At 36.3% G+C, this 14631-nt stretch overlaps 1 protein-coding gene across 1 annotated transcript in view; it reads left to right on the plus strand.

The window, feature by feature from the left end:
• The window catches only part of LOC107090147 (gamma-aminobutyric acid receptor subunit alpha-2-like), a 71334-nt gene that overhangs the window by 5975 nt on the left and 50728 nt on the right, over positions 1-14631 (plus strand). Inside the window, exons 3-4 of the mRNA XM_015383371.1 lie at positions 908-1023; positions 13718-13785. Coding sequence (XP_015238857.1) covers positions 908-1023; positions 13718-13785 — 184 coding nt within the window. The remainder of the gene's footprint in view (positions 1-907; positions 1024-13717; positions 13786-14631) is intronic.

Here is a 14631-nt window from a genome sequence, read left to right on the forward strand (position 1 = left end):
CATAATATCGTATTGAGTCCCAAGTATCGTGACACGTATCGTTTCGCAACACCCATGCCGATACTCACCCTTAACTTACATCCATGCAGACCAATGGAAGTCTTTGTCCTCACTCCCTTGAAGTGAAGAGAATGTGATCTTTAAAATGCAATTTGAAAACAATGTAACTCGTAAAAATCTATCTGAAAAAGAGAACTAAAAAAATGAACTCAAAAATATTAAATTTGTAAAAAAAATAAAATTTAATTAATCTGAGAAAACAGCAAAGTTTTATTATAGTTTTAAAAGTTTATTTCTGGATTGAATTATAATTTTTCAAATGTCCCTTTGCAAAATATTTTCTTTGCTACAAAACTTGCTCCATACACACAGAAACATCAAAATCCACAACTAAATCTTTTTTTTTATAATAAAAAACATAAATATTTCCAGCCTGAATCATGCCCACACTGTGACTGATCACACAGTGAAACCAGCTTATTAAAGTTGTATGGTCCAAATGGATAGAAGACCCGACGTAAGCACTTATCAATATTTCATACTTCCAGTTACCAATAACCGGAGGCCGTTACAGCAGAGGCGGAGCTATGTTGTTGATCAAGCTGAGATTGAATTTAGGGACTTTCTGAAGTCATTTACCATGAATTTCTGTCCTGATTACATTTGCATAATCGGTTGTGTTTTGGCTCAGAGATCAGATGGCTTTTTAATGCAGTGCCTTGAACTGGGTCAGCCATGATGGCGAGCAATGTCTATTAGTGTGTCTGTGTGGGCATGTTTGGAGCCACTGCCACATGACAAGGAGAGCAAAACTCAGAGTAGAAGCGAACATTAAAAGTTTGAAGTATAATCAGTTGCTGATGTGCATGTATGTCTCAACCTCTCCTGTTATGTGTCTGCTGACTAGATCAGTGAAAGCCGACCAAGGACCTTATGACCCAAAGGAAAACATCACCCTGTTTACACGCATCCTGGACAGACTGCTTGATGGATACGACAACCGTCTCCGGCCCGGTCTGGGAGGTGAGGAAACGACGTATAGCTGCTGTATGGTTTTGTACAATGAGTGATTGCGGTTATGCAATCACACGTGTCCCGCTCTTAAGAGAGCTCATTTGCAGTGAGAACACTTCATTTAACATCAGCCTTCATAGAACCGATAACCTTTGGCAGTAGGCCCCTCAAGAATAGATAGATAAACACACTCTGAGTCTGAAGCTTTCAGATTATATAATCCCAAAACCACTTCCTGGAAAATTGGCCTCATTCAACCCAACTAATGACTCAATATTACATATATTTGTAGTATCAGAATCTAATGCATATATAAGGAAAAGGTATGATTTTAAGTTTGTCAATTTATTTCTGTTCCAATGAAATATGCAACTAATGTATGAATTTATACTGTATATATATATATATATATATATATATATATATATATATATATATATATATATATATATATATATATATATATATAAAAGAAAAAGAACACCTAAATACTGACACTGGAACTAAAGAGCCATATACGGCACATATTCTTATAGGGTTTAAACTTTTCCACATTTGGTGAAGCTAGAAGCCCAAACTTTCCTTAATTTCAATGAGATGTGATATAAAACCAGTATACGTGGTGGAAATACAACAGCCGGCATCATGTGGTAGCATCATGCTGCGGTGATGCTTTTGTTCTGTAGAGAGTAACTGGTCTGAGCTGATGGGAAGATGGACGGCGGTGAATGTAGGACAAACCTGGAAAGGAATGGAAAGGAAGTCATATCAACAACATTCTTTCTTTTAATTCAAGTTATTCTCTCTGGTAGAAAAAATAATTTATTTCTAGTCAACTAAATCTTGTCAGAACTTAGAACTAGATTAAGGTGTAATAAGGAAATCCCATAAATTTTTAAGCTCTCTCCTGTCTTTCGGAAACCTTCCGTCTTTGCATCTGGTGGAATATTTATTCCTCAGTGGAGCAGAGTCAATGTCCATTAAATCTATACGAACTATAAAACATAATAGATAAATGTTTGAACAGCAAATAAAAACAAGACAATTTAAGAGGTAGAGGAAATAAAGTCAGAACCAAGTTATTCGAAAAGCTCCGTTGTTCCAAAACAGAGAAGACATTATAAGGGAACATATAACAGAAATACCAAACATCCAGCAAAAGAGGAAAATTCATTACAAAAGCAAAGGCAAAGCCCAGACCCAAATCTATTTATCTGCTTTAGTACTAACGACTTGGTTCAACTTGGTGTGAGGGATTGCCTTCCAATCAGAATGAATGCAATCAGCTGATTTCCCTTAGATAGAAACTTTGAACTAATCTGACTGCATGATGTGGTTGAATTGTCTTTATAAAGTTCCTTGAGATGATGTGTGTTGTAAATTGACGCTATGTAAATAAACATACATACATATAAATACAAATGCACACCACACTTTTTAGATCTTTATTAATGATACATGTAAAACGCCTGATAGTTATCCTTCTACTTTACAATGACACACTACTTTGTTTTGATTGTAGCATCAAATGATAATGAAATCCCCTGAAGCCTGTGGTTATAATGTGACAAAATGTTTTAAGACATTCGTAGAACACCCTGTTGTAGTTTAGAGGTTTGGACTAGTACTTTAGATATACAATCATTTTAAATTTCACTTTAAATACAAATTCAATAATTTAAGGACAAAAAAATGAATAGAGCTCATTCTGCCCTTTTTATACCCCTTTAGTTTTGTTGTGATACTTAACACAAGAATTTGATGTGTGTGTCTGCGTATTCACATGGGTGTGGGGTTAGCAACATTAGCGTTTAGCTATGGTTAATTTATCATAATTTACTGGACTATTTCACAATAAGTAAAAAGTTGCACAAGCAGCAAAAGAGACCGAATCTCCCCTTTTGGTTGAATAGAGATGAGAGTGGTGATAGCAAGTAAGGTTATATACACCAAGCGTCCCGCCTAACCTCATAGTGCATTATGAGCCTAAATAGAATTTCAGCACAAGGGGCGTGCTAACATGCCCAGTATTGTACTTCTGTTGTTAATAAAAATAAGATCTTTATGTACTAACAAACTGAGCAAAAACACCAGCAAAATACACCAAAATAACAAATCCTTCTCCAGCAGGACCTGGTAATCTTTCAGAAAAAAACCTTGTATGGAACCAGAGTAAGGTACAGTACTGGTGTATATGTCATATAAAGCAACTAACATTAAAAAAAAGGAAAAAGTCTGAGTATTCAGGTGATGTCTCCTTCCAGCACAAGAAGCTTGTGTAGTTTTTTTCAAGTTTTGCAGCAGGTAGCATCTGCATTTTGCATCACCTTCCATGACTCTCACTAATTTCCCTGTGTCTTCTCACCACATCCAAGTCTTTCATACCAGGCATTTAATTTTCAGACTGACCCCCTTACCCCAAAAACTGAGCTCCTCCTTCAGGATTTGGTGCCTTTTGCTTTTCTAATTCCTGGGGCAATCAGTCCATCCTAGAAGCTGCCATATGCCTCCTTTAGCTTGAGCAGTATTCAGCCTGTTTAAGTGCCAATTATCTTGCTGCTTGTTATTGTACAGGGAAATCCTTTTTTGGTTTTCTACATGCTTACAGATCAAACTGTTTTTTTTTTAATTATTATTATATATATTTTTTTTTTTTTTTTTTTTGATGGAAACGTTTTGTAATATATATAGTTAATATATTTTCAGCTTTTATTCTGGATACATTTCTGGGAAAAAGTGCCCAAACATGTGCAGTTGTGGAGAATTTTCATGGAATAGCATTGAAAAGGTTGTTTTAATGTGTTAAATAGAAAGACACCTCCTACATTTCTGTATCCTTTTTTTCCATTGAAGTTGTCTGTTTTCCATCACTGGCCACAACAACAGCATAGCATCATCAACTATTAACTGTAGAACTGGCAGGAGAAGGAGAAGTGTCCATATTCTATATATTTCAAGGGTAACTGCATCCCATTCTAAAAGAATAGGGGCCTATTATAATAGACTGGCCTTTTGTGACCAAACGTCTTCTTTAATAATATTAAATTTTATAGTATGGATCAGTAAATATGATTTTACTTTAAAAAAGTGTATTTATTCATGATCAAAGTACTCAAGACAGGTTTACCACGGAACCCTGCCCTATTTATAACAGGATAATGTGGGGGTTAATCCAATCAAATGTTATGGTGAAGTAAAAGGATTGCTTTTAAATGCTAAAAAACAAAACAGTGTTTTATGTTTTAATGAAGGGTTTGGAAAAATATATGAAATAACCAGCTACGAACAACTGATTTCCAGTTTAAATATTTAGAAGAATTTCATAGGAATAAGGGGCCAATAAATAAATTTTTTGCTATTTTCTAGGCAGGTAGGAACAGGGATAAGGTCTGTTATATGTTAACTACCTATATGCATTCATTACAAGAAATTATTCATAATTTGATTGGTAGATTTCTTGGTCTTGTAATGTTATTTGGTTATATCTTTTTTTGCTTTTGTTCATGTTTTCTAGTTATTCTAATATTTTGGTAAAAGCAAATAAAAGAAAGTTACAGGAAAAAAGCATTTATACATGATCTTAAAACTATACTTAGAAACAGGCAATATTCTATTTTGTTTTATTATAAACATGCTACATATTGAAGGGTTAGCCATGGGGATTTGTGTGTTTTTTTAACTGAATATAGAATTAGATATAGATATAGAATTGCCCTATGCTTCAATAATCTGAGCCAACCTGAGCAGGTGTCTTTTTCGCCACCAATATTATTGTACTGTTGTTATTTTTGACATTTTCAGATTTTTGGGGCATTTTTCCAATGCCTCCTTTTCAGCAACAGTGACCACATCCATGTTTTTCATGTGAGTTTACTGTACACCAGACTTTCTATTGCTTTCAGCTTCCTTGTAGATCAGCTTTGCTTGTCCTAACAAGTTTTTTTAGTAAAAAAAACTGCATTGACTTCAGAGGTTTGCAATCATTTCCTAATGTTATGCCCTTACAGTAGAGAGAACCCTATATTTAGCCTGAAACAGTGCTATACTTTAAAGAGGTGTATTAAAAATCTGGTGCTGGCAGGAAACCAATATAGAAAGCTGAGAAGCCTGGCAGTGAAACAAAGACAGGTCACAGGAGGTGATGACAGGCAGGTTGGCAGAGGTTGAAGTCAGTTATGTGAGGCTGGCATCAGTAGTTTACAAGAGGAATGAAAGGCAGAGAGCCAAAAAGGCTTGACAAGATTTGTGACTGTGGCACAGTTCAGATAGAGTCCAGAATCAGAAGCTGGTGAGGTTTCCAACAAGGGCAAGGAAGTACAAGGAAATCCAAGAGACAAGAACTTACTTGCAAACTGATAAGGCAGAAAGGCAATGCTTGACTTTTAATCACTCAATGGCTTTCAACAATCTGGCACAGGTTGACTGTGATAGTCCAGATTATAAAGGCAGATTAACAAATGAGTTATGTTGAGCTGACTGTGATTTGGCAGAGGACCACAGGTGCAGATGATGATCCTAATTGATGAGCGAGCAGTACAGGACGCAATGGTCTAATGGTCTGTTACATTTGCCTTCGAAAATCAAAAGTTCCATCTTCCAAGTCATAAATTTAAACTGGAACTCAGAGTTACACGTTCGAAAGTGGCTGCAACAATATAGTACAAGACTTCCACATTCAAGAAGGAAGGTATTTGTATCAACAGTTACACTTTGTCACTTTGGCTGGTTTGAAGCTGTCCTCTATTATATATGCAACATTCTGGTTTTGCTGCCAAGTGTTTAGTGGACAAAAGTTTTCAGTGCTGTTTATATTCCTAGAATACCATGTAAAACAATAAAGACATTATTTGTAACACTTGAAAGATCAGTTCTGGATTATGGAGGCTTAGAATTTTAATTTCAAACTTTTTTTGGAATTACTATGACCTGGATGACTGAGAATCTCCATCAGCAATATCAATCAGCAGTTTCGCCTTCTATAAAACGGTATTTCAGAACCAAGCATCAATGTTAAGTTGTGGTGCAAATAATGGCTGTATTGCAAGTTGGGTTGGAAGATGTTGCTGAGACTCTGAAGGGAACAGCTGACACTGCTATATTGGGCTAATTTAAACAGATATGGGGATGTTATCCTACTGTACAAGTCAAGAAATAGAAATTTTTGTCCAGATGTTTTGGATGGACTGTTGGAAAATCAGGGTAAATAAGGCTGATCCAGTGGATCAACTTTAGCTGGGTAACTGCCTTTTTTTTATCAGGAATTTTATAATTTTTTTCTATGTCACATTGACTGCGTATAGAGAAGCTTCAACTACGCAGGATTAGCAGATCCCGAAATGTGCTGATTTTTTTATATCATTTCTCTTTCTGTGCCCCACTAATTGAAACGCTAACCCTCATTTGACTGAAACTTTATTAAAAAAAAATGATTTTAAAACAAAAAAAAAAAACAGCATAGCTACAAACCAAAGCCCCACTTAATGACCAGACTGCTGCACAGCATCTGACACCAAAGCAGATAAAGGATTTTAATAGGCTTCTATTAGAAATATAATGCAACTAGGTTTAAACGCAGCAATAAATGCTTTGGGACTGTTAATAAGGGTTCTGGGTGAGGCAGTGAGAGGTGATTATCAAAGAGAGATCTTTGAGGTTTGTTGTTCCCTTTTTTTTCATAAAGAGGGCAGGGTGATAAGCTGCGCTTACCTCCACCATCTGCTCCTTGTTTTCTTGTGTTTTTTGCAAGGCTCAAAGTGGATCACTACTTAAACCGTTTTCTGCTCTCCTAAACTCCTATCACGGGTCAAACATTCTGTTTTTTAAAACTTTTGATTTACGGAGCTACACGTCTCCTGCAGAAAATCGTGTCGGGTGTGGTCATCCCCATTAATTTCAATGAGCGCTAAATGCCACAACCTCGTACAAAACAATTTTATATTGGATTGGATGCCAAGTCAGATATAATAAGCAAAATTTTATAAATCACTCAGTCCAGATTCTTATGTTCCATGGAGGAGGCCAGCATCCCCCAAACTGTTAGTAATTTAATTTTTGGTAAGATAAATTAAAAAAATCCTGTTTAAATTTTTCAATATAAATTGCTTCCTGTGAAATAAATTTTAAAAAGCCCACTAAACTACGACAAAAGGAATGTGCCTCGTCTTAGATGATGATTTGATACCATCTTTATGTCACTGAGTCACAAAGTATCTGAATTATTAATTTTGGTTTCTGAAGAATATTTGAGTCCAAAATATATACATATTAACGCAGTTTTTTATAATACTAATTCACAACACATGTCATCTCAAGACAGATAACAGAGTCAATTCAACCACATCATACAGTCAAATTGGCTCAAAGTTTTCTGACAAAGGAAAACCAGCTGATTGCATCGACTCATTGAAACTAAAGCAATCCCTCGACCTGAGCATGCATTCAGTGACAATATACAGAAAAAAATTTAATGAGAGGAAACCTCCAGCAGAACCAGGCTCAGTGTAAGCAGCCATCTGCAGAGGCCGACTGGGGTTCACGGCTACTGAAAAGACATATAAAACATAGAAGCACTGATCTATAAATATCTTGTATGTTATAAAAGCTAAGGGTAAATTAGCTCCAGAAGTAGCTCTGTGTAGGAAAGAGCTAACCAGATGAGCTCTGAGCCAGTTTTCATGTCAAAGGGTTAAAAGAGGGCTCATCCAGTTAGTCATGGTAAAGAAAGGGGAAACCATAGTAATTTCTAGGAGAAAAACAGGAATAAACACTGAAAAAAGGCACAACTTTATCATCTATTAACAAAGGTGTTGATGGCAGCAGCACAGCTGCTATTGCTCTCCTAGATGAAGTTACAGCCACACAGGAACAGACCAGATGAAGCTACTATGATAAGAAAAAGCAGATAGTACATAATGTTAGAGGTTTAACTAACCAATACTACAGAAAAGGAGAATAGATAGAATGGAGCAGAGGGATGAAAAGTGGTCCCTATATCCTCCAGCAAACTTAGCCTATAGTAGCTATAATGTTTGGACACAGACATCTTCTTTCTGGAGTGCCCCAGTCCTCCAGGAGCTAAACACCCCACAACATAATGCTGCCATTCCCGTACTTCAATGCTTGAAAGGGTCTCTTTTCAGCATTCTTCTTTATTTATTCTTTAAACCAAATGTAACAAAGGTCATTGTAGCCGACCCCTTTAATTATAGTTTATTAGATCACAGATTCACCGAAGTTTAGATTGTCAACTGCAAACTACAATTTTACTTTTATAATGCTTTGGGAGAAAATAATCTTTTCATCTATATCCGTGCAGTAGTTTGTTGTGGATTAGGAAGAATCTTCACAAGGTCTTTAAGTTTTTCTGTGGGCTTGTTTTGTACATTTCTCACCAAAGCAGGTTCATCTCTGGGATGTGGAATCTGCCTCCCTTCCTGAATAGTCTAATCACTGAACATTCTCAGGGTGTTTATACTTGTTTGTTATTATTTGAACAGATCAACATAGTATCTTCAGGCATCTGGAATTTGTACCAAAAGATGAACCAGACTTTAGGAGGTCACCAACTTTCCTTTTGAATCTTTTTGGCTGAAAATAAAGGCTGTGTGTTTGATGAAAGACACGACAACTAGCATTGTAGTTATATTAGTATCCTTTGGATTTTGAAGATGTTAAATCTCCCGTTACTCTTGGATTAAGCAAAAAGGACTATTGTCTTAATAAAGAAGTATTAGTGGATTGTTTGACTAGTTTTACAGTAAATGTAAACATCTGATTGCAACTACAGCTCCTAGGATTCCTACACATCTTATGAAAACATCAATACTTAAATTCAATGCTTTTTAAATCTCTGCTCATCTCTTATCTCATCAAATCCCCGGGGAAACCAAATCCTGCAGCACTCAGCATGCACCGCTATACTGTATGCATTAATATACACAGGGATGATGTCTGAGATGCAGCTTTTACTAACTGAGTTTATAAATAAGACACAACATGACATCAGATGCAGTTTTCCACGCTGTAAACACATTAGATCTGTTTGTCGCATCTGGGGGGGGAGGTTAACGCTCCACCGACCTTAACTTTGCAACGCCAGGAGAGGAGGCTGAACACAGCTGCATGCATGTTCTCACTCACATACTGAAAGGTAGAGGGGCTTTGAGACTTTTTAAGTAATGCAACTGAAAGAAACGGAAAATTTAAATGGAGCGGCAATGTACGCTTTGCTTTAATGCCACCATGAAATATTCACGTCTATTATTTAGAGCCAGAGTTACATATTTGCACACATATATTTAAAGAAACAAATTTTCCTTATAGTGATTACATTTTTTCAGTTTAAAAAGCTTCTTCTATGTTGGACAGCTAATAAAGGAAACGTCCAGTCAGCAAGGAATAACCAGCAGATCATTATTTATACATAAAACTAATACGTTTGCGTTGATTTAATAAATTTAGCATTAATCAGTAAAATAATAAAACAACTATATTTTTGGTCATGATCACTGAGTCTGGGAGCGGCCATTTTTGCCCAAATATAGTAACCCCTCCCTCCTGCCATCTTCCAGCAGTGACGTCACGGTGCGGTAAGCCTAGCGCCATTCTCTCGCTTTACAAGCAAAATCCATGGGAGCTACTGTACTAGACACATCTGCAATCAGCAATTATTGAAGATTTACAGAGGACTTCACCATTGAAATTCACCGGAGCTATAGTTAAACTGACAATGCCCACGTGCATGGTAGTTGGATGTTGGAATACATCGGGTAAAAGTGAGTTATTTCACCTTTCCGATTCATGATCCTCCACGGACGGGTTCGTCGTTGGATTGCCAACTTGAAGAGGGAGGATTTAACATCGAACTTCTGGCCAGAGAAAAAACACGTCTTTAATCCGTTACTCTCTGCTTCGCATAGTGCACTGGTCGTCACCATCATGGATAATAGCACGTTGTGACAAACACCAGATACAGCACTGGGACTTGCTCAACAGCCAATACCGCACAGTGACGTCACAAACCAGTAGGTGGCAGTAGTGTACTTTGACAAACATGGATGCCTCCAGTAAAGCACATTCTAATTAAAATTACTCCTAATTCAAAACCCTTATCATTTATTGAACAGTATGTAATAATTTCATACTTAAAGTACTTGTAGAAGTTTAAATTCTGAATGTGAGCGAACTTTTCCTTTAACAGCTGGCTGGGCATAGAAAAAAACAGCTGGATAGCTTTCTTAGTTCAAATGTAATAATTCACAAATCAAGTCCAAGAAGTTCAAACTTAATAAATGTCATAGCCAAGGTTGAAAGGGGTTTTAAGTTTTACTTGGTAATGTATAAAATGTATTGACCCTGATGTTAAAAGATTAAATTTTATGTAACTGAGCCCTCTCCCCTCTCCCCTCATTTTTTAATAATAGAAAATTGGAGATCATTTGAAATTTTTGGTCTTGCACTTTGCAACTTCAAAACTGTAATATCGAAAAATGTGAAAACATTTTAGGAAATATGAATACTGTAGCTATAAAGGTGGTCATACATGTGTTGCATCCAAACTGTTTAAACAATTTTTTTTTAACTTGGCTTCAGATGGAACAACTTGAGTTCCTTTTTTCTGTTTTCAATCAAGAGAAGAAATTTATGCTTTTTTAATTTCTTACTCCTGACAACTTTATTTCTCCTTGATTAAAAACCCATCCTCACTCAGTCCAACTACATCTTAGCAGGTATCTGTGGTATTATCTTTTCATTTGAATGTGAAAGACATTTTAGAGACATTACAGGGTTAAGATAAAATAGTAAGATATCTTAATTCTCCATTATATTTTCTGAGATAAAGATTTGTCTTCTACATCTGGCAGTGATCCATATATAAAAACACAGTTTGAAAACGAGTTAAAAGAACAGTATTATTGAAAAAAAAATATATCTACAACAGAAATATTGCAAACAGGTCATTTAATGTGCAACATGTATGAAGGGTTCTAACAGTAATTGGTTTTCTTAACCAGTCTTACAGTGTTGTCTCTGTAAAGTGCCTTGAAATGTCATGTGTTGTGAATTGCTGCTATATAAATAGACTCCATTGAATTGAACTGAATTGAATTGGATTAACTGAAAAGCTTTTATCATTTTTCTGTAATCTCTGACTAATCATCAGTGCTTCCATAATGTCCTGCTAATAAAGCAGGGAACAGTTTGTTTGCTCCCAGTTTGTTTGGCCAAAGAATTTATCTCTCTGAACTGATGTCATCCTGTGTAATAGTTGAACATTTGGGTTTTGCAAATGCTCTCCTTCCTCTCTGTCCAAACTGGCAGGAGTTAAGCAGACATTTGGATAGTTGCACAGAGGAATGCACAGTCCCTAGCACATGCAGGTTGTGTCTTCCCAATTAAACATGGTTCAGTAGACCCATCTGTACTGAATGCTTCAGACTGCATGAAAAGCAAATGTCTGGGACTGTTGTTGCTGAATAAAGGAACTTTAGGTATTGTCCTTGTTCCCACAGATCCCGAAGTCCCCGGGCATAAAAGGCACTCTGAATGTTTTCAAACAGTAAACACATACTTCCCAGCCTATAAAATGTGTTTCAAATTTGTGCAATGCATTTTCACCTGAACTTCTTTTTGGTGGTAGATTCAGCTGTTTGATTGCTTATCATTCTTTCTTTTATTTGCTATTGTTTAGATTGCAAGATTGTCATTTATTCTGGTTTGAGCATCCTCGTTTTGCTCATTCTGAACTTGCAGGTCCTGATCTTCAAAAGGTTTGCAGGCATTAAAACAGAAGCTGAACTTCAAGTAATAGGCAATTTGTAATTGCAATATTGTCAGGAAGTGCAAACATTTTTGGCATTTTTAGCCTTCATGAGTTTGAGGATTATATTGTGACAACCAAATGTATACATTTATAAGACGAGGATAATCAAATTAAATGCTTAATGACTCCAAAGCAATTAATGAAGCCTGAAGCGGATTGTTACAATGACACTTAAAACCTAATTGAACTGTTATAAATAACAGAAAATGTATAATTTGGGCAAATCATGTCTGTGTAGTGTGGCACAAATTTTTCCATCGGGAAGTAATTCTATATGCAATTAAATCAAAACGGGAAAAAAAACCTTCACCCAACTTAGGTCATAGCTACACCTACAGTACTTCTTATAAACAATTCATTTTTCAAATATAATACACCCACAGAATGTCTAGTGTGGTACACTGAGAGGGGAGTGTTGTCCTAGTGATTAGAGCAGTGCACTTGTGCTCTGAGAAGTTTGCAAGTACCCAATTTGATCCCCACAGCCTGCACTTTGGGTCTTTGAGCAAGACCCTTAACGCCACACTGCTCCATGGGTGCTGCACAATGGCAGCCCACTGCTCCCCAAGGGGATGGGTTAAATGCAGAGGTAAATTTCTCCAGTGTGAGATTAATAAAGTTGAATTATTATTATTACACATAACAATGTTTATTCTACGGGATAAGAAAAATCATGTAGTAATTAGAACATTTCTTTGATCAATTTTGATAGGTCAAAAATCTATTTGAAAATATACTTCTGGTTACCATGCCAACATCAACATGAAAGGTTTCTGCACTAAAAAGTATAGTAGGGGCAAATCATTTGAGATGGAGTATATTCATTTTATTCTTTTAGAGTTTTTATTTTGTTTTCATATTTCCTCCTACAATAAATGTATTTCACACCAATTATTTGATACCTTGATTATTTTGATCATTTGCTTACTAATTAAGGGGGGGGGGGGGGTTAAAGTGTGATTTAGCTTTTTGCCCCTAAAAAAGAATCCGGTTCACCAATTAAAAACATGTCTGATTTAGATCTTAACTCATTATCTATATGGAGTTGTTCTTAATTGCGACTTTAACCATTTATCATCATGGGAGACACCTAGAAGCTGTCATAGGAAGCTAAAAAGCAGCTAAAGTGTGTCAAAAATATTAAAACTATTGATTAGGATTAAAAGCTCTTAATCTTGATTTCTTTGCCAGATCTAATGGTGAAGCTGATCAAGTCAGAAATTGAGACACAGTCCACATCTGCAGAGGAGGAGCTTGTTAATGAACCAAAGGCACTTGGTCAACAGTCAACAGTAGTGGAGGAAACATGTTTAGGAGCATTTTATATTTGCTAGATAAGTCAGGATGGGGCAATCTACCATTTTGGAATGTTTTTAGTGTCCTAAAAAAATACCACATGCGCTGTAAAGAATGATTATGAAAAACAACATTAAAGGCATGTATTGGTCTGGAGGCTCATAACCTAAAGGAGTAGAAGATATAAGGAGAGGTTAAAATGTAACAAAACAACCAGCGAACTTACTCTCAACTGCATGTCAGGTTATTTTTATCTCTGAAAAAGCATACGGTGTCGACCTGTTACCGAAAACATTATTTGTCACCATATCACACAAATTTATGTAATTTTAAAATTTGTTTTTACACATTTTTGGAAACATTGCAATTTAAGATAATTTTAAATGCCACAATACCCATTGTCAAACTTTGGTTGAATCAAGATTTATATAGCATTGGTTATGGTTGAAGACCATAACCAATTGAAAAACAATTTTTAATCATGGTTGAAAAACAATGATTAAACATGTAAGTCTCTGAGCAATTGATGTATATATATATTTTTTGGATTTCCCTTAATTCCACTTTGGTTTTTCTCTGATCCAGACAGGGTAACCGAGGTGAAGACCAACATCTTCGTCACCAGCTTTGGTCCGGTCTCAGACACCGACATGGTGAGAGCAGATGCTTATTGTGATGGTCAGGTTATTGCTGGAGCAAAGGCTGAGTGGACCTCAGAGTGCTGCTGTTTGCTTTATTTCAGCTGTTGTGCCTTTTATCCATTTGCTGTTACATCATTCTGTTTTTCCCATCCAAACACACACATGCGTACCAACAAAGATGCTTTGATACAGAAGCCATTCTCCACACTACTGCATGATGTCTATTCATGTCTAAATTTTCATCTCATACATTATTAAACATCTCCTTGGTATTCAAGTCACTGCTTTTTTTATCCTGTGCCCTCCTGTTTATTATTCTAAAACATGTGGCCACCTTTGCATCATGCCTACAGCCCCACTTCTATCGATCTGCTCCCATTAACCAGGTAATTGATCAGCTGAGTTCGCCCTTAGGTGTGTTGGCAGCTGCATCTGAATCTTTCTTCCACCATTGTTCTCCCACACTAAAACTAATACTGAAATACATTTTAATCTGAAGTAGAAAATATTTGTTGCTGTGTGGCAAAGATCCCGGTACCAAAATCACCACCCACGTGCGATGTACTGTGACTAATTGTCTAAGTGGAGTGCTCAGTCTGCCTAATTGCACCCCTGATGTCTATTTTTCAAAATATATTGCACATGAACAGATGGACAAATGGGCAAACATCTGACAGGAAAACATACAATCTTTTCACTGGAGGAAGATTTTACTGTGCAGTGCAAGGGAAGCAATAATGTGTCAGAAAGCCATTTCTAGGTGTGGTAAATATTAATGAAACCACCGAGGGCCTAATAAGAAATAAGCTGATCCTGACAGCAACATTTTTCATGCTTGTTGGCACCCCAGTAAAGAGG

Source organism: Cyprinodon variegatus, unplaced genomic scaffold (genome assembly GCF_000732505.1).
Source record: "Cyprinodon variegatus isolate N-32 unplaced genomic scaffold, C_variegatus-1.0 Scaffold283, whole genome shotgun sequence".
Lineage (NCBI taxonomy): Eukaryota > Metazoa > Chordata > Actinopteri > Cyprinodontiformes > Cyprinodontidae > Cyprinodon > Cyprinodon variegatus.